The sequence below is a fragment of the Diabrotica virgifera genome, chromosome 9, assembly GCF_917563875.1.
Source record: "Diabrotica virgifera virgifera chromosome 9, PGI_DIABVI_V3a".
Classification (NCBI taxonomy): domain Eukaryota; kingdom Metazoa; phylum Arthropoda; class Insecta; order Coleoptera; family Chrysomelidae; genus Diabrotica; species Diabrotica virgifera.
This window is the reverse complement of record NC_065451.1, coordinates 26,753,170-26,774,551: the sequence shown is the minus strand read 5'-3', so window position 1 is coordinate 26,774,551 and position 21,382 is coordinate 26,753,170. Positions and strand designations below refer to the sequence as shown.

At 33.7% G+C, this 21,382-nt stretch overlaps 1 protein-coding gene across 1 annotated transcript in view; it reads right to left on the bottom strand.

Annotated features, from left to right (window-relative positions):
• The window catches only part of LOC114332056 (lysosomal alpha-mannosidase), a 75,460-nt gene that overhangs the window by 5,294 nt on the left and 48,784 nt on the right, over nucleotides 1-21,382 (bottom strand). The window contains exons 10-12 of the mRNA XM_050662531.1: nucleotides 18,025-18,364; nucleotides 11,235-11,426; nucleotides 9,747-10,035 (exon numbers count right to left, since the gene is read on the bottom strand). Of these exons, the coding sequence (XP_050518488.1) occupies nucleotides 9,747-10,035; nucleotides 11,235-11,426; nucleotides 18,025-18,364 (821 nt within the window). The remainder of the gene's footprint in view (nucleotides 1-9,746; nucleotides 10,036-11,234; nucleotides 11,427-18,024; nucleotides 18,365-21,382) is intronic.

Genomic DNA, 21,382 nt, shown 5'->3' with positions numbered 1-21,382 from the left:
GATCTGGGAAATATTAAACCATAGACTGAAACCGAAGCTAATCCAAGCAATAAAGAGTATATTATATAAATGTAGGTACACGTAATAATGTAAGAACGAACAACCGCTCATCTCTAGAATTCTACACAAGGGCAGGTGTAAGACAAGGTGGTGTTCTAAGTCCTTTGTTATTCATCACTCTAATGGACGAAATTGCAAAAGAATGCAGGGGTAAGGTAAACACAACTAGGGTTGGGGTGTATAAATTTCAACAAGTATACGTGTCAGAGAATGTTTGGGATGAGGCTTTTAAGAAATTTGAGATGAAAATAAATATTGAAAAAACAGAACCTTTAGTGATATCGAAAACTCAAGAAAATCTAAATGTAAAGCTAAATAATGAGACCATTACACAAGTCAGTAGAGGACTTCAAGTATCTAGGATCAACAATGAACGGACAAGGAAATATAGAACCAGAAATAAACAGCAGGGTAATGAGTGCAACAAAATTATACTGTGCACTAAATAAAGTTTAAATATGAAGAAAGAAGTAAGCCTGAAAACGAAAATAAAAGTATCTTAACCTTTAACTACGGGCGCCCAACCATGAATCTCAAATACGGGCGCGGTGTACTCTATACACCAGTTACAAATAGCTACAGAAACAAAATTTCTTTAATAATTAGAACTATATTAAATTACACAACTTGTGTTTAATCAATAATTAGTTATTATATAATAAAAAATAAAACTAAAAAATAATTCAAAATGGTAAACCAGTGAGAAAAAACGAAAACAGTAATTTATTACATATTGAAACACCAACCTAAAAAAATATGGGAAAACTTTTAAATTTTTAACTGGGTAGAAAAATAAACACATAAGAGTGTTTATTCACTTTTGTCTTCTTCCTGGTTATTTGAGTTAATACACTCAGGACAAATAATGGTGGAATGTTCTTTGCAAACCATTCTCCTGCATGTCTGACACGAAATGGTTGTCACTCTATTTTTACGCCTTCCGCAGCAATAGCCACTTCCTCGTATTTTTGCTGGTGGTTCTTTTTCTTGTTCCACTACAGTAGCTTTATATTTCTTCAGGAATAGTTTTAAATCTAAGGGCAAACTCTGTATTTCAGCTCGTTCTGAAAAGTGTGGTCTCAACAAAGATAAAGATAATTCCTTTAAAAATATCCTTCTATATTTTTGAGGATTGCTTATATTTGCAGCATTATACAGGATTTGGCTGTTAATTCCTGCGATGTTTAGGAGCTGAAAAAATATAACCATCGGCCACCTTTGCGTTCTCCTTGATACCGAGTATGTACCGCACATTTTATCTACTGTGTCGACACCTCCTTTGTGAGAATTATAATCTAAAATTATATTTGGCTTTTTTTTCTCCGGATCCACTGCAGAATCATTATGCATGGTTGATATCAAAGGCACAGCTTTATTTTTTGCAGGGACATATGACACTATACATAGTTACCTCTTTTTGAAATCCGAAAAGGGACGATCCAACTTCTCTTTCTTTATGTGGTAGGAACTCCAACGGCAGCTCCCGTTTATTTTTCTTTAGTGTGCCAACCATTGTTAATTTATCTTTCAAAAGATCATTGGCCAATGAGTAACTTGTGTACCAATTATCACATGTCAAGTTCCGGTTTTTCCCTTTCCAGTCTTGAAGTAAACGATGTACAATATCAGCAGGTTTATTTGATTTGTTGTAAGGTCCTTGTGGCTGATTACCACAATACACCTCTAAATTTGTAACATAAAATGTCTGGGCATCACACAATACAAATACTTTTAACCCATACTTTGCAGGCTTGGACGGGATATATTGAATAAAACTGCATCTACCTCTGAAAGGTATTAACATTTCGTCAATTGTTACTTCTTCTCCTAAACAGTAGTTATTGTTGCAGTTCTCCACAAAACGATCCAGTGTAACTCGAATAGCAGCAAGCTTATCAGTTTCCGTGCGTATCCCTCTACTATTTTTGTCATCAAATCTTAGAGCAGCAAGCAAAAATAAAAATCGATCAGCACTCATGCACGCTCTAAATATTTCTGAGCCGGTTCCGTCTTTAGTCCACAATTCAAGAAAATGTGTATGGTTTTGCTTTTTAGTTCCTGCAAGAAGTAGTAGTCCGATAAATGCCATAATTTCTGTTTTTGTTGTGTCTTTAGTCCGTGTCGTCCGGATATACTTTATTCGCATATTTGCAATTTTCAAGTTTGTACACTCAACTATATTTTCAATAATGTCGTCACTAAAAATTTTTTCGAAAGCACTTCTCTCATTTGTAATATCTCTAGCACTCAGCTTTGGCCCAGGAAGTATTTTTACAATATTTTGCTGGAAGTTTTCCTAAATTTGCTCACCACTGAATTTTTATACCACTTCTTTTGTTTATCTTTCGCTATAAAATACTCATCTTCATCGCTTTCTAAACTCTCACCATCGCTCTCGTTATCTGAATCAGAAGACTCTTTATCATTTAGTTCTATCTCCGACTCAGTGTTATAATCGTTGTCTTCCGTAATTTCTTCCTCTTCTTCTGACGAACTAGCATCCTCTTCTCCCCTAACTTCTTCCTCAGGTTCTTCTTCGAACAATGCTTCAGCCATAGCTCTAAGCTCATCTTGTGTGAGACTTTTAGGGTTTCTAACACGCACTCGATCCCTATAAAAAATATTTCTCCTAAGTTTCCATTTCACATTTTTGTATAAAAAGTACAATGTAACATTTACTACACAGAAAATAACTCGTTTGCAGGTAATTTAAAGTTTAATATTCGTTAAATTTAGTTACATAACTATGTGCGTGGTGTACTAAAGGCACCGTTGGGAAACTCACTTTGATATTTTTTATCACAACTCAACTATTCGATCAAAAATCACGTATCGACTGTAACAGACAATGGTTGATACTATACTGATAGGTTACGTCGAGCGCCGTAAACGCAGAAAATAGTTTTAAGAAACGGCAACCAACTTAACACGCATGGTGTACTGTGTACACCGTAGCCCGTAGTTAAAGTTAAACTGTATATGAGCCGGTGCGCATATTTACAAATGCTCCTATACTACGGCACCAGAGTGCCGAAATCGGTTAGCCTTTGAAATACACTATTACGTTACAAACCCTCATTGATTTCGGCACCTATTAAATTATAATACTTCTATTAAATTTTGGTGTCTAAGTTTTTATTGCAATTAATATTATTGTAAGTATGTATTGTATATTTATATTTCAATTTATTGCTTGAAAAATAGGAATAGAAATGTCTTTTCTTTTCTGAAAAATGTCTTTGGCAGAGCCAATTAGCCAGACTTGTTTGCAATTGATTGCAGATTCATAGTCATACATTTCTTATTTCATAACATAACTGCTACAATATTATTTTTATAGATACATAGGTACATTTTGTTGCTTTACTTTTATTTTTTTTTTATATAGAAATATCTAAACTGCAATAAATCTAGCATATTTAAGAATGTGTTTTTTAACCCTAACCCGAGAAACAAATAAAACAAAAATTATAAAAAAAGCCATTGAATAAAAAAAAATATTTTTTATTTTTATTTATTTATAGGTACAGATATAATTACTCGTACACAGTGCGTCCATAAAGTATCGCAAAAATTCATTATTAACTAAATAAACAACATTATTAGAAATTACCGAAACAGGTCGACTTTCGATTTTAATTTATGATATTTGGCATATATATCATACTAGTGACGTCATCCGTCTAGGCGCGTGATGACGTAATCGATGATTTTTTAAAGGAGAATAGGGGTCGTGTGCTAGCTCATTTGAAAGGCAATTCAATTCCAGTGGCGGCTGGTCCTGTGAGGCAGGTGAGGCAGTGCCTCACCAGTATACCAATCGACTATTTACGTTATTTCGTTATTTCATCATCAATTCTTTAAATACAATTTAACTGTTTGAAATTAGCTAAATAACTTTATTTTCGTTATATCATCATCAATAATTCTTTAAATACAATTTAACTTTTTGAAAATTGCTAAATAATTTAATTTTTATTATAAAACTTTTTTTATTAACTTTATTTTTATGATAAAAAAAAATTAGTACGGCCCTGACCCGTTCTTCATAACACACCGATATACCTACTCTACAAGGTACCATTAGAGGCACTGCCTCTGATGGTACCTCGTCTAGCATATTACGAAGCCGACGGAGATCGGCCGGCAGCATGACAGAATAATTTTTGGAAGCGGGATTAAGTATCCTTTCAGAGGCAGGCAAAACTATGCCTCTAGCGTGGTTTTGCAGTTTTAGGTAGTTTGTTAGAGCAGTTTGTTCTAGTTACGTGTACTTACTATTAGTATAAGAGATACAATAGATGTTTAGAATATGTTATTATGCTCTGACTGGCTGAAAGTCATTTGCCAATGTCGATTAAATAAATAAATTAATACAAAAATTAGAAATTATGATTTCTTTCATAATAATTCATTTACTTTTAAGTACGCTGTTTATAAAATAAATAAAAAACCAAAAAAATAAAATTTAACCCTTAGTTTATTTAACATAAAAAAACAATCTTATAATATAACCGTAATTTGCTTACTTGCTTGTTTCTATTTGCATATACATTTACAATATAATAAAATTGGTTCTAAAATGAAATTATCACGTGTTTGGAGGTATATTGTTTGCGTACCATAATTTCATTTTGGCAAGTGATTAATAATAACAGAATCAGTCAACGGCCAAACCAGAATGATCCTAAGGGGGGCTACGACTGGTGGGTCTCTGGGGGTATGGATTTAAGGCTTTAAGGATTTAAGGCATTTAAGGCTTATAACCCCCAACCCCCCCAGTTACGCCACTGGGATCAGTTGTCCGTTGTTTTCATGTAGTATATAATGTAAATTTTGCTTAATATGGCTGTTCAAGTGTTCAACGCTGATGAGCCAACGACGAAACATCTGATTCATGCTGTTTTGATATGTGGTATCATATTAATTATTATTTTTAGCTAAAAAACAGCTACTATGAGTATGAACCTGTTAGAGACTTAGAACTTTCGTAGCTATCCTTTTGCGAATAAAATTGTTATTTAATATCGTTTGCAAGCCTTAAAATAAATACGGTGCCGTTCTGTGACGTTATGACGTCACAAAATCGACCTTCCGGCTATTAAAGAAAATCTAACCATAATAATAATAATCCTCAAGTGTAGTGTGCCTCACCATCTTGTACTATCACGAGCCGCCCCTGTTCAATTCTTTATTTAATAATATAAACATTAACGTAACTTTTCTATTTTTCTAATTTTTTTACATTAAATTAATTGACACAAAAAGACGAATGTGCGTAATTCATTTAATTAAAAATACATTTTACTGCGGATTTAAAAAAGAAATAATTTTTTTTATTTGGCAAATAAACATTGCCTTTCGCTTAAATTAAATGTTCAAATTGTCAAGAGGGAGGTGGGTGGCAGCTTAAACATTGAAATTAAACAAAAAGTAATGTTTATATTTGAAATAAACATTTTATTTCTGTTTTCTGACAGCAGTAAAATGTATTTTGAATTAAATAAACTACGCAAAGTCTTCTTTTTGTGTCAATCAATTTAATTAAAAAATTGTTTTGAATACTCTGTATAAATAATTATGTTAATGTTTATATATTACTGAATAGAGTATTGAATTGCCTTTAAAATGAGCTATCACACAATCCCTATTCTTATTGAAAAAATCATCGATTACGTCATCACGTCCAGACGGATGACGCCACTAGTATGATATATATGCCAAAAAATCATATATATATAAATCATAAATTAAAATCAAAAATCGACCTGTTTTGGTAATTTCTAAGGATGTTATTTATTTAGTTAATAATAAATTTATGCGTTATTTTAAGGATGCACTGTATACGAGTAATTATATCTGTACTTATAAATAAATAAAAATAAAAAATATTTATTTGTTTTTTATCCATTGGTGTTTTTTTTTTAATTTTTGTTTCATGTGTTTCTCGGGTTAGGGTCAAAAAACACATTCTTAAGTATGCTAGGTTTATTGCAATTTCGACATTTCTATTTGAATACAATAAATTGAAATACACAATACTTACAATAATATTAATTGCAATAAAAACTTAGGCACCATAATTTAATAGATGTCTTATAATTTAAAAGGTGTCTAAATCAATGAGGGTTTGTAGCGTAATAGTGCATTTCAAAGGCTAACCGATTTCGGCACTCTGGTGCCGTAGTATAGGAGCATTTGACCCGTGTTGAGCTGCCCCCCCCCCCCCACTTGCAAAAATTAAAAAACAAATAGCTCTGATTTATGAGCTATTTATGAGCTCTCATATTCCGCAAACTAAAAATTTTGAGCTCGTTCCACTGAGCAGGAATTTAATACCCTAGTGGGGGGGGCTGAGTCAGCCCCCCCCACTACTTAAAAATAGGAATATTGAATCGGTTTTTGCGGCAGAATTACGAGCTATTTATGAGCTCTTGAAATTATATACTTTCGATTTTTGAGCTCATCCCCTTCACCCCCAAACAACCCTTTAATTGATTTAACTTAAGAGAAAGATGCTGAGAAAACTTAAAATATATCGTATTGCGGATATAATTCATATAGCTTATATACTCTAAGAATAAACTATTAAATCAAGAGCATTTCGATTATTGAGCTACAACCCCTTCGCAAGAAAACCACCCTATCTTCCCGGCTTAAGAGAAAGTTGTACTTAAAATGCATTAAACTAATTATTTGGCGACTACATATCATTTAATAATTTATAACCTTCCAAATGACGTGCATTTAGATCAGTAAATTGCAATTTATTTTATATAGTGCAGTCACTGAAGGTAAAAATCAACGATTACCTTCAATTTCGGTAAACCTTCATTGATTTTCACGAAAATTGGTCAGTAGTTAGAGGATACGTCAAGAAACAAAGGTGACATGGTACCACCTTGCGCCTTTACCCTGAGGGTGGATACCGCCCCTTCTCGGGGGTGAAAATTATTTTATAAAAAATAAATGCACAAATCAATAAAAGAACAAATTAAAAGCAAAATTTATTATATAAAGTTAATAAAATAAGTCAATACTTTTTAAGTTATTAAAGATCAAAGATTTTAATTATTTGTGAAAAAAATGCATGTTTTGAACAGGTTTTTTGTAAATCACTGAAAAACTTTAAGTTTTTACAAAAAAGTTAATAGTAGTTTAATTCGTATAGCTTATATTCTAAGAATAAACTCTTAAATCACGCGTTTTCGATTATAGAGTTACAACCCCTTCGCAAGAAAACGACCCCATATTCCCGGCTTAAGAGAGAGTTGTTCTTAAAATAATTTAAATTAATTATTTGGCGACTACATATCGTTTAATAATTTATGAGCTTGCAAAATATACGCATCTCAATTATTGAATTGCCATTTTCTTTCTATAGTGCAGTCACTGAAGGTAAAAATCAACTATTACCTTCGATTTCGGTAAATCGCCATTTATTTTCACGAATTGACAATAAGAACTTGGGGTTTTAGCCTGGGGTATATGTCACCCCTTCTCGGGAGTGAAAATTACTTTATTAAAAATAACCCCACAAATCGAGAGAGTTATTAAAGATCAAATATTTTAATTTTTGGAAAGAAAATGCATGCTTTAGAGCGATTTTTCATAAATGACTCAAAAAAAAATTGAAGCTAATAAAAAATATAATAAATTGCTTACTTGAAAAACCCTTTAATGTTAATTTAAAGTAAGTTATTGGTAATTAAATGTATAATTTTTTCCGCGACTGTTCAAATCTAAGGGTTCAAGCTTAAATAACGGGAAAGAGATGCATTTTATAACACTTAGGTACTAAATACTTGTCAAAGTACTTAGAAATACCTATGAAAAATAAGATCCAGAAAAAGTTGATAGTATCAAAATCCGCTCACCAATTTTCGTGAAAATGAATGGAGATTTACCGAAGTCGAAGGTCATAGTTGATTTTTACCTTCAGTGACTGCACTATAGAAAGAAAATGGCAATTCAATAATTGAGATGCGTATATTTTGCGAGCTCATAAATTATTAAACAATATATAGTCGACAAATAATTAATTTAAATTATTTTAAGTACAACCCTCTCTTAAGCCGGGAATATGGGATGGTTTTCTTGCGAAGGGGTTGTAGTTCAATAATCGAAAGGCGCGTGATTTTAGAGTTTATTCTTAGAATATAAGCTATACGAATTAAACTACTATTAACTTTTTTGTAAAAACTTACAGTTTTTCAGTGATTTACAAAAAACCTCTTCAAAACATGCATTTTTTTCACAAATAATTAAAATCTTTGATCTTTAATAACTTAAAAAGTATTTACTTATTTTATTAACTTTATATAATAAATTTTGCTTTTAATTTGTTCTTTTATTGATTTGTGCAGTTATTTTTTATAAAATAATTTTCACCCCCGAGAAGGGGCGGTATCCACCCTCAGGGTAAAGACGCAAGGTGGTACCATGTCACCTTTGTTTCTTGACGTATCCTCTAACCACTGACCAATTTTCGTGAAAATCGATGAAGGTTCACCGAAATTGAAGGTAATCGTTGATTTTTACCTTCAGTGACTGCACTATACAAAATAAATTGCAATTTACTTATCTAAATGCGCGTAATTTGGAAGGTTATAAATTATTAAATGATACACGTAGTCGCCAAATAATTAGTTTAACGCATTTTAAGTACAACTTTCTCTTAAGCCGGGAAGATAGGGTGGTTTTCTGACGAAGGGGTTGTAGCTCAATAATCGAAATGCTCTTGATTTAATAGTTTATTCTTAGAGTATATAAGCTATAGGAATTATATTCGCAATACGATATATTTTAAGTTTTCTCAGCATCTTTCTCTTAAGTTAAATCAATTAAAGGGTTGTTTGGGGGTGAAGGGGATGAGCTCAAAAATCGAAACTATATAATTTCAAGAGCTCATAAATAGCTCGTAATTCTGCCGCAAAAACCGATTCAATATTCCTATTTTTAAGTAGTGGGGGGGGCTGACTCAGCCCCCCCCCACTAGGGTATTAAATTCCTGCTCAGTGGAACGAGCTCAAAATTTGTAGTTTGCGGAATATGAGAGCTCATAAATAGCTCATAAATCAGGGCTATTTGTTTTTTAATTTTTGCAAGTGGGGGGGCCAGCTCAACACGGGTGAGCATTTGTAAATATGCAGCCGGTACTAGTCTACGGTAGTGAAACTTAAGCAGTGAACGACAATATCCGTAGTAAAATTCAAGCATGCGAAATGCGATATTTACGTGCGGTATCCGGGGTGACCAGACGTGATCGTATAAGAAACGATGAGTAAGTGCGGTATTGGAAAGACCTTACTTAGACAGACTTGAAACGAAACAGTTATCGTGGTTCGGACATATGGCGAGAATGAGTGAAGGTAGAACTGTAAAGAGGGTATGGAACAGCAAGAACATGGAACGCGGATATTGGAAAGGCTTGCGCAAAAAGAAATATTGGGTGGAGAGAAGCAGAGAGACTAGCGACTAATCGAACGGCATATAGACGTCTAATTTCTCCACTTACCTCGACACCGTAAGGTATAGGAGAACGGCTTAAGTAAGTATTTTTTCAACATATTTTGTCTAGAGCCACATTTGGACAGAGACAGATTTGCCAGTATAGTCTCCACTAAAGGAGACAGCGCCACAAGAATAAGATCATGCTTTTTTATATTATTTAGACCATATCTTACCATTAGCTCTAGTTCATTTTGAGAAAGACTTGAACCACCTTCAGATCGGTCAGTAAGTACAGCGACTTCAATATCTTGATCTTCATCCTTAATAACAATTCTGGAAGTTACTGGATAGTAGTTGCTGGATACTGGTTCGACCTCAGGATCGTAAGTATAATCGGACCGCTTATTTTTAACTCTTTTGATGAGTTCTCTTCCATTAGAGTCAGTATAAAAGACATTGTTGTTGTTAAAGTTGCTGTTTATCGTATATTTTGAGATGAACTCCTTTCCTTTGTTGTCAGTACTGAAATTGATTATTTTATATTAGTCATATTTATCAGTCATTGGTCACACATAACCACTTTAAAGTCGAACGTAAAGATGGCTGTGTGGAGTATGTTTTCTGCAAGATTGAAAAAGACCGTACACTGGTTATTATCTTCCAGAAAAAGTTGCAAAAGATTTCCGAAGCAGTAATTTTCAGCCTCAAAAGGTACTGAACAAATAAGGGCTCATACACAGCTGCGGCCACGGAATAGTTTACACCTGTATATATCTAGTAGCCATTTTTTTAACTTTTACGAAATTTAAACTAATTTTTACATCAAAGTGACGTTAATTCATCGACAGGTATTCAAATATCATGATTTATCAAACCCCGATAAAAATCAGGTTACTACGATGTTATATGTTTCCTACAGTTGTACGGAGTTTTTTCGTGGACTATCTCTGACGTCACCTGCAAGAAAATTGATGCTTTCGTAATGTGGCTTTATCGTCGGATACTGAAGACATCTTATACCTATCACGTTACTAACCAGGGTGTTTTTTTGAGATTGCAAAAACAAAAGGAGCAATTTAATCACAATAAAAACAGCCAAAATCGAATACCTCGGTCACATCATGAGGAACAGTGAGATATATGGACTGCTGCAACTAATCCTACAGGGAAAATAGAAGGAAAACGAGGACCACGAAGGAGAAGGATTTCCTGGCTAAAAAATATACGTACGTGGTTCAACACAACAACCACAAATCTTTTCAAAACAGCAGTATCCAAAGTACAGATTGCCATGATGGTCACCAACATCCGAAACGTAAAGGCGCTACAAGAAGAAGAAGACGTTAATTACCAGAAGTGTAACAAAACTAGTTCAAAGGTAAAAATTAGCGTAGATGCTAACCGACAGTCAAGAATAGAAAAAACGTCTTTACTCTATAAAATCGACAAATACCGATATGGAATAGGATAAATCTCACGACAGTATGGATCCTAAAATGGACTGAACAACAAAAGAGAAACAGGTCTTGTATTATTCAAAAATAACCAGGATTCGATATAGCACGCAACATACGGTCTATGCTGAACAGAATCAGAATCCAATACACCAAAAATGGTTTCATCATGAACAAATGATAAAAACTGTCATCCCCAGTCTGTGTCACTACTGATTACAGTACATAAAACCCATCTTTGTAGTTATTTAAGTTATCATTACTTACATATTAATATTACCAATGATCCAGTCAAACTCTATATAGCTCTCATTTTTATAGTGCCTTATAATTTGAAGGATTTCAGCCTCCTCGCTAGTCCATACTTGATGCACTTCATCAACAACTTTACCTGATTTTTGGAAGATTTTGTTTATTTGAGCGGGCGAAACTGGATTAGCAGTACCTGGTGCTACAGGCCTAAAATTAAAAAAAAACTGCTTTAATTTATATCTCAACTTCATGTACCTACATTGTTGTCTATCAATTCACATTTATTACTGTTTTATTATATGACTGCTAATTTAATATTTTATCTTCAATTTTTAAGCTCTCCGATTTGTCATCCCTTATACGACCACTACTCCTCTCATTAAAACATCAAGGAGTACTGACCTTAACAATTTAGGTTACAGCTACACATCCACACCTAACATACATATTAAATATTTACCCGTTTTGATAGAAACGTTTTCAATGTTGCACTAACACATACGCTAATAAATAGAAGTCTTTTAATAAATAGAAATAAAAATCTTTAGAACCATCACATTTTAAAAAACTTCACCCTCAATAATTCCCAAATCCCATAAACTTGTTTACCTTTGCAACAGTCTCTATCTATTCCACCATATCCCGCTAGCATAACTTTAGCAGAAATATCATGTTAATGAATACTGAGAAGGTAGCTCCTTGTATCCGAATGTAAGTACGACACGTTATAATTGCATGATTATAGACGGCATACATCTGCATGTGTTTGTGAGCTTGGGGACGTTTGTTACTGTCCCCGATTTTACATGCATATGTATTTGTCTGCTATCTGCACTGGCGAAGCGTCCATGTAACCACTGTTATCATTGGTGACAGTTAAAAATCTTGCAAATAAATATGTATTTTATGACGATGAATAATTCCATTTATTATTTTATTTTATTTTTACCAATAGAAATATATTATTATATTATGTGTTAATAGTACCTAATTCAGTAAATAGCCAGACACACAAAAATATTGGCGAGATTATGTGACTCAGTTGCACTTTATTATATTCTGTTACCAGTCTCATTTGTGGTGACAATGAATGGTTATCTCGCTGTCGCTCGGGGGGCTCGGGACCGGCTAGTGTGAAAATTTTGAAGGAGCGATGGGCGTAAGCGCGCTGTGTATATCAGTAGGGCTGTTACCAGATTTAAATTTGCTAACAGTACCTATAATAAAAAGTGTGCGTGCAGTTCACCATGGATGAGTGTCGCTGCGTAATCGATCAACTACTTGAAAAGTAATTCTGATTGAAAAATAAAATGAGATTATTGAAAATGAAAGACCTATTTTAAACAATTTAAAAAAGGAATTTAAAAAATTAGCTCGATATTTTAAATTTAGTTGGTACAGTAAAAAAACCTTGGTTATGTGGTTGCAAGAAAAATATACTGTATTGTTGGCCATGTCTTCTGGTTGTTACAGAAAAATGGGTGGACCAGGTTCACGATTTAAATAGTTTTAGAGTTTTAAAAAAGAGACATGAAATTTCTCCGTTACCTACATGTAAGATGTATACCCAATTTGATTCAGTTTGGCAAAACAAAAATCAAAAGTTCTCTTAACCAAGCATTTAAAGCAAATATTGCTAAACATAATGAGTTTGTTAAAAAAATAGATAGGAACTCGTATATCCTTAGCTCACTTATTAATAGATATGTACCGTATGTTTTTTGGCCGAACAAGAATTAGCGTTTCGTGGTCATTTTGAGGGCGACGGCTCTGACATTCGAGGCAATTACAGGGAATTGTTAACATTAATTGCCAAAAAAGATCAAAAATTTTGCCAACATCTAGAAACACCAACTGTTTTTTCGAGAGTTTCAAGTGATATAAAAAATGTTATTATTGAAGCTATATGTATATACATTTAGCCATATCTTCATTTTTTTAAATAAGATTTTTTGCATCTGGTGTTGGTAACACTTTAGAAAAAGTCACGCGTCGCCACTGGCCATCTGCACTATTTTTATACAGAGAGAGTCTGTAAAGTGGAATAAATTCAATATCTCAAATACTAATTGTTTTTTTGGAAAATGCTCAGACCCGTCGATTAGTATTTCAAATTGTCCTTTTTGACATTCAATAATAATGTATACAGGGTGTCCCAATTTAGAGATATGACGTCATCGTCGATTTTCTTAAATGGCAACACTCTCATTTTGATAGCTAATTTGATAGGGTTTGTAAAGTTATACATAACTGCAAAATATCAAATTTTTATTCTCTACCATTTATAAGATAATAGAAAATAACAAAGTTATATCTGTAATTTGGAATATATTCAATAATTAAAATACTAACTGTTTTTTTGAAAAATGCTCAGACCCGTCGATTAGTATATCAAATTGTCCTTTTTAACATATAATAATAATGTATACAGGGTGTCCCAATTTAGAGATATGACGTCATCGTTGATTTTCTTAAATGGCAACACTGTCATTTTGATAGCTATTTTGATAGGGTGTGTAAAGTTATACACAACTGCAAAATTTCAAATTTGTATTCTCTACCATTTAGATGATAATAAAAAATAACAAAGTTATGAAAAAGAAGTAATCAACTAATAATTGAATTTAATTATTTCAATAAATTAAGCAAAAACTCATAATGTTGCCCTAAATTATTGTCAAATTGTCAATGGGCAACGTTATGAGCATTTGCTTAATTGAAATAAATAAATTCAATTATTATTTGATTACTTCTTGTTCTTCATAACTTTGTTATTTTTTATTATCTTGTAAATGGTAGGGAATAAAATTTTGAAATTTTTCAGATGTGTATAACTTTACACACGCTATCAAAATAGCTATCAAAATGATAGTGTTGCCATTTAAGAAAATCAACGATGACGTCATATCTCTAAATTGGGACACCCTGTATACATTATTATTATATGTCAAAAATGACAATTTGATATACTAATCGACGGGTCTGAGCATTTTTCAAAAAAACAGTTAGTATTTTAATTATTGAATATATTCCAAATTACAGATATAACTTTGTTATTTTCTATTATCTTGTAAATGGTAGAGAATAAAAATTTGATATTTTGCAGTTATGTATAACTTTACAAACCCTATCAAATTAGCTATCAAAATGACAGTGTTGCCATTTAAGAAAATCGACGATGACGTCATATCTCTAAATTGGGACACCCTGTATACATTTTTATTGAATGTCAAAAAGGACAATTTGAAATACTAATCGACGGGTCTGAGCATTTTCCAAAAAAACAATTAGTATTTGAGATATTGAATTTATTCCACTTTACAGACTCTCTCTGTATATGTTGTTCAATATTGGCTTGATCTTATGGATCTTTAGCATCTTTTACAACCAGACATTGTTCTAACTCTGGTTTTTATTTGTAGCATTTAGTGACTTGTAACCGTTGACCTGAAGATGCTCTGCATACTTTAGAGAGCGAAACCGGTCGTCGGAAGTTACAATAAATGATTGAGAGTACGTCTGTCTTTTACTTCACTTAAAATTCCTATTAAACAGAAAAATTTAGAAGATAAAAGACTACTTTGTTCTACTCTATAAATATTTATGAATCGTTTGATTATAATGTCACTAATTTTATTACTTCATTTGATAAGATACAACCAAAAAAATAAAAAATAAAATGAAAAATTAAGTCGTTACAGCGTTTAACAGCAAATTGTTTCATATAGTTTTGCTTAGTAATAAGATTGGTTTTCGTTTTGATTTAGAGTAGACCAGAGGCCCCTCTGAACATCCCAAAAGGATAAAACGTACGTAATATGATGGTGGTTTCCATGTTTCCTCTAAAATAGAATGAAATGTTAACTATCTTTCATGTTCTTTTAATTTTACTCCTATAAGACCAGGGCATTAAGGGCAAAATAAATCGATTTTTAAATGCAGCACCTAGAAACTTGCGCAACTTTTTGCAATATGTTCAGGATGATGTCAAGAAAAATTTCTACTATAGAAAAATGGGTGAAATGCATAGTTGCATTTTAAAGTGCATAAAATGCATCCAAAATGCATACAAATATCAAAAGGGGTGTATTAAGGGCCAGATTTTGTTACTCAGGGGGATTTTGGTGTCGCTGAAGAGGAGTACACCATCAGAATCGACCACCGGAGCACCTAATGCCCAGATTCACTTCTAAGGCACGTCATCTGGAGGTTCGAGGGTTTTCGGCACTAAATTGATGCAAACCGATTCCTCGGGGGTTTTTGGGGTTGCTGAACAAGAATCCGGCATCAGAATCAGACCCGAAGCCCAGAGCACCAGGTACTTCGGGTGTCGTTCTGATGGTATATTCGTTTTCAGCAACCCCAAAACCCCCCGAGAAATCTGTTTGCATCAATTTAATGCCAAAAACACTCGAAGATGACGTGCCTTAGCAGTAACACTGTGCTCCGGGGTAGGTTCTCCGGAGGTAGACAGGTGTTCTCTATTCTAACAGGTGCTCCGGGATAGGTTCTGAGGGCGTATTCGTATTCAGCCACTCCAAATATCTACCACGATTTGATGTCTCAAATTTAAAAGAAGAACGTCAGAGGCTAAAAGGAGAAATAAATGATAAAGAAAATCAAACAAGACGTGATAAAAACAACAGATGTTAATGACAAATGGAACATGATACAAGAAACGTTAGTAGAGGCAGGAAAGAAGATATTACCCACAAAATAATAAAAAAACAGAGGTGGATGACTTCAGAAATCCTAGAGCTAATGGAGGAAAGAAGGAAACATAAAAGTTGGAGTAAGGCAAAATACAAGGAAATCCTGAGATTAATAGGAAAGAAAATAAAAGAGGCCAAATCCACCTGGCTGGCAAATCAATGTAGTGAAATATAAGAATATTCTAAAAAGTATGATAGCTTTAACATGCACAAGAAAATAAAGTAAATCACAAATACACAGCGAAAAAAGAAAGATGGCCTTCTTAAAGACATAAATGGAAAAATTATTATAGAAGTCAAAGAGAACTTAAAAAAGTGGAAGACATACATAACAGATCTCTTTGAGGATAATAGACAAGAACCGGAAGAAATCGACAGCGAAACGGGACCAGAGATCATAATGGAGGAAATCGAACAAGCAATACGAAACGCAAAAAACGGAAAAACTGTAGGTCCAGACGAAATACCTGCGGAATTACTGAAATGTCTAGACGATGAATCTCTACCGGTACTACTGGATCTGTTTAATGAAGTACATATATAAAACCGGAAAAATCCCTCAGGAATGGTTGGTGTCCACCTTTGTAATAATACCAAAAACAATATATGCCAATGATTGGTCGAACTATAGGACAATATCACTAATAAGCCATACCCTCAAAATATTTCTAAAGGTAATTCATGGAAGATTATACAGAAAGCTAGAATCTGATATGGGTGATACCCAATTTGGGTTCCGCAAAGGACTTGGAACGAGAGAGGCATTGTTTGCGTTTAATGTCCTCTCTCAAAGATGCTTAGATATGAACCTGGATATTTAGTCCTGTTTCATCGACTTCGAAAAAGCGTTCGACAGGGTCCGACATGAAAAACTAATAGAATTATTGAAAAACAAACAGATATAGACAGACGAGATTTACGAATTATCATCAATCGGTATTGGAATCAAAAGGCCAATATAAATATAGAAGAATAGAGAGAATATTGATATAAATAGAGGAGTAGACAGGGTTGTGTTCTGTCGCCTCTACTGTTTAACCTGTACAGTGAAGCCATATTTCAGGAAGCGATAGCGGAGCTAAGTGATGGAATCTCTATAAACGGAAGAATAGTAAATAACATACGTTTCGCTGATGACACCGTTATAATGGCAGACACACTGGAATCGCTACAAGAATTGCTAAATAGAACTACCGATTATTGCATTCGATACGGACTAAAAATAAACAAGAAAAAAAAACTAAATTTATGATTGTCTCAAAAACAGAACATGGAAATGAAAGGTTAATGATAGAGCAAACCCAAATAGAAAAAGTTAAGACATACAAATATCTGGAAACCTGGGTTGATGACGAAAATGACCAAAGCAAAGAAATTAAAGTCCGAATTGAAACTGCAAGGCAAGCATTTATAAAAATGAAGACACTGCTTACAAACAAAGACCTTTAGTTGCCTCTCAGATGGAGGGCTCTAAGATCCTACATATTTTCTCTATTGTTATACGGAATGAAAGCTTGGGCATTGAAGAGATAACACATAAGAAGAATAGAAACGTTCGAAATGTGGTGTTACCGAAGAATATTGAAAATTTAGTGGGTTCAAAGGATTACCAATGTTGAAGTGCTACGACGTTTAAATAAGGAGTTAGAAATTATAAAAAGTATAAAAACTAGAAAACTGGAATATTTGGGTCACATTGCCAGAGGAGAAAAATATGAGTTGCTGAGAATTATTATGCAAGTAAGGATCCAAGGAAGAAGAAGCATAGGAAGAAGACGCATCTCCTGGCTGAGGAACCTTAGAGAATGGTTTAACTGTAGTGCATTACAACTATTCAGAGCAGCAGCCAACAAAGTGACCATAGCCATTATGATATTCAACCTCCGATAGGTGAGGGAACTTTAAGAAGAAGAATTACTTCTAAGTATCAATTTACTGCCGATAACTATCGAACCTTGAGATGATGTGCCAGGGATTAAGGATGTCACCAGAAAGTGGTTCAAAGAGAATTTTCAGATTTGTTGTTTAAATCTAGGACTTCTTATTTATTTTATTGTCAAATATATTTGTTGAAATTGAAAAAAATATCTTACCTGAATATATATGCCCCAGAAGCCACGCCAGAAGAATTTCCATCGTCACTGACGTAATAGTAAAAATTTTGTGTAATGTCCATGTTTAAATCATTTAAGATGACAGATTGTAATGTATTATCGTTATCGTTCATTACAAATGTTGTTATGTCGTCGGAATCGCCTTCCTCTTCTTGTTTGGCATCTCTCGTTGCGCTCGTTTTTTGTATATAGTATAATTTGAAGCCCATTGGTGGAATATCTTTAGCAGCAAATACTAACTCAAAAGCACTAGGGGTTTCTCCTTTTATTTTGACGTGACTAAAGTTGCTGATGGTAGGAATAAGATCGTATAATTCACCTAAAAGATGTAGCATTACAAATTGTGACCAAACTTTTAAAGCCAGAGCAACTAAGAACATTGGAATATTATAACCTAACCCTTAAGATAAAAAATTAACGAAAAATTGTTCTTCTTCCTCGTCTCTTCTCGTATTCTTCTCAGTACTTCGTTGTTCGTAACTCTATCTGCCCAGGAAACCCTCTGGGTAGGGTCTCCTGGGTAGAGACTTGTTAGAAGAAGACTTCTTCTTCTTCTTCTTCTAGCCATTCACGTCCAGATCTGAACATAAGCCTCTTCAAGTCTTCCTTTTCATTGTTTTTTGTTGTAAGCTACTTGTAGCCAATTTTTTCCGGCAGTTCGTTTCAGATCATCTGTCCATCTCATAGGAGGTCTGCCTCTGGGTCTTTTGTGTTGGTATAGTCTCCAGGTTAGAATTGTTCTTTGCCATTTGTTTAGATCGCTCCTAGCTACATGTCCAGCGTATTCCCATTTCAATTTTAATGATTTTTGTACCACATCGGTGACTTTGATTTTCTGTCTTATCCATGTGTTTGTTTTACTGTCCTTAAGTGATACGCCAAGCATTGCTCTTTCTATCGCGTGTGTTGAGTGACTTTGAGTATGTTCATATTCTTTTTTGTGATTGTCCATGTTTGTGCCCCATATGTCAATATCCGTGACCCGTCAAAATAGCCCGGTCAAAACAGCCCCGTCAAAAAAGCCCCGTCAAAATAGCCCGGACACAAAATAGCCTCGACAAAATAGCCCGCAAACAAAATAGCCCCGACAAAATAGATCGCACACAAAATAGCCCCGGCTAAAAGAACCTCTTAGAAAACACCTCCAATAAAAAGTTTTACCTTTTAACGGAGTACTATTTATTTTAAATTACTATTCTAATTGGGAAATAAGCCACAATTTACTTAAAAATAGTATATTACTTTATGAGGCGGAGAAGCATGACTTTTCTTGACGCGCCCGATATTACGCGCCGAACGAAGTGAGGCGCGTAATAGAGGGCAAGTCAAGAAAAGTCGCTTCTTTGCCGAATAAAGTATACTATTTTTTCTTCAAACGTAGCAAAATCTAGAATGCCTCAAACGACATGGGGTCTGGAAATCAAGCACGGTTGCCGAAGGATATATAGAGGATTCAATAAGAAATAAGAACGATAATGCTCAAAAAATTTTAAACCCTCATGATTCGCCAACATCGGGAATGATTGCTGAAAGTTGTGCTCGACCATCAGTATCATCAACAATTACCAATGCGTATCAAGAGTCGGGAACATTTTTGCACGGTTTCAATTTTGAAAATGCCTCATTAACTAATTGTACTTTTAATATTACTATAAATAAAAATGATGTTTAATTGTTGTTAATGACATTTGTATTGTTGCTTTGTGACATGTTTCATATTGTTGCCATGACAACATTTTTCCCTCCGCCGCAAAGAAATGGGAAAAAAAACTACTGCCGGCGGAGACATCAAACTTTGACAGGATCAAGTTAGATAAGTAATGTCATCATTATTTGACGTTTGAAGAAAAAATTATTTTATTAACGTTTCGACTTCCACTTCGGACGTCGTTGTCAAAATACAAAATATTAATAAATTAAACAAAAATGTTGTTGCTCAATAAAAAAATTCTTCTAAAAATTTAATTTAATCTGACTCATTCATATCGGCAATTCAGACGTACAGTATGGTGCAAATAGAAGGAATAAATTCGTTATTTTGTAAACCCGCGACGTTAAGGAAAAATTCTGAAATAGATCGATTTTTATTTTTAAATAACAATATTCTGTTATATATGTCATACTAGTGACGTCATCCATCTGGGCGTAATGACGTAATCGATGGTTTTTTTTAAACGAGAATATAGGTCGTGTGCTAGCTCATTTGAAAGGTTATTTAATTCTCTATTTAGTAATATAAACAATTACATAATTATTTATACAAGGTGTCCAAAAACTTTTTTTTAATTTAAATTATTTGACAAAAAAAGAAGAATGTATGTAATTTATTTAATTTAAAATGCATTTTACTGTTGCCCGAAAACAGAAAAAAATGTTTATATCACAAATAAATATTGATTTTCGCTTAAATTAAATATTCAGACTTCCAAGAGGCAGAGAAGACAGGACTCAAGTTTTCTGAAAAGACCATTTTTATTTAATGTGGTTAAGATAAACATCTGAATAGAGAATTATTTCGTGATGAATTCTGAAGGGAGCTTTTTTGTCGGGGCTATTTTGTCGGGGCTATTTTGTCTGCAGGCTATTTTGTCGGAGCTATTTTGTGTGCGGGATATTATGTCGGGGCTATTTTGTCGGAGCTTTTTCGACGGGGCTATTTTGACGGGGTACCGTCAATATCGGAATAATGCATGCACTAAAAACTTTAGATCTAAGATATAGTTGAATTTGCGCTGATTTCTGAGTATATAGTTCAGTTTGCCGAATGCTGCCCATGCTAACTTTTTTCTTTTTATTTCTTCCGTTTGAATTTCCCTATTTAGTATTATTTTTTGTCCTAAGTATATATCCTTCAACTTTTTCTATAACTTTGTCGTTTATTATTGTCACGGTTTCTTTGGAGTGCATGACTTTTGTTTTGTTTAAATTCATTTTCAGTCCTATTGTAGATGTAGAAGATTCTGTGTGTAGTTCTGAAGCATGGTTTGCAGTTCTTGTAGGTCAGTAGCTATCAGGATTATGTCATCCGCAAATCGTAGATTACTGAGGTAGCGGCCATTCATGTTTATTCCCTTATATTTCCAAGTTAGATTTTTAAACACGTCCTCCAAAACTAAGGTGAACAGTTTGGGTGATAGAGTGTCTCCTTGTTTCACTCCCCTGTTTAATGGTACAGGGTTCGTGTATTCATTTTCATTTAGGTAGTATGTAGCTGTAACTTGGTTCATAGTTTATTTTATTACATTAATATATCTGCTGTCTATTCTACAATTTTGCATTGCGTTTATTACGGCCGTGTGTTCTATAGTGTCGAAAGCTTTTTCGCAGTCTACAAATG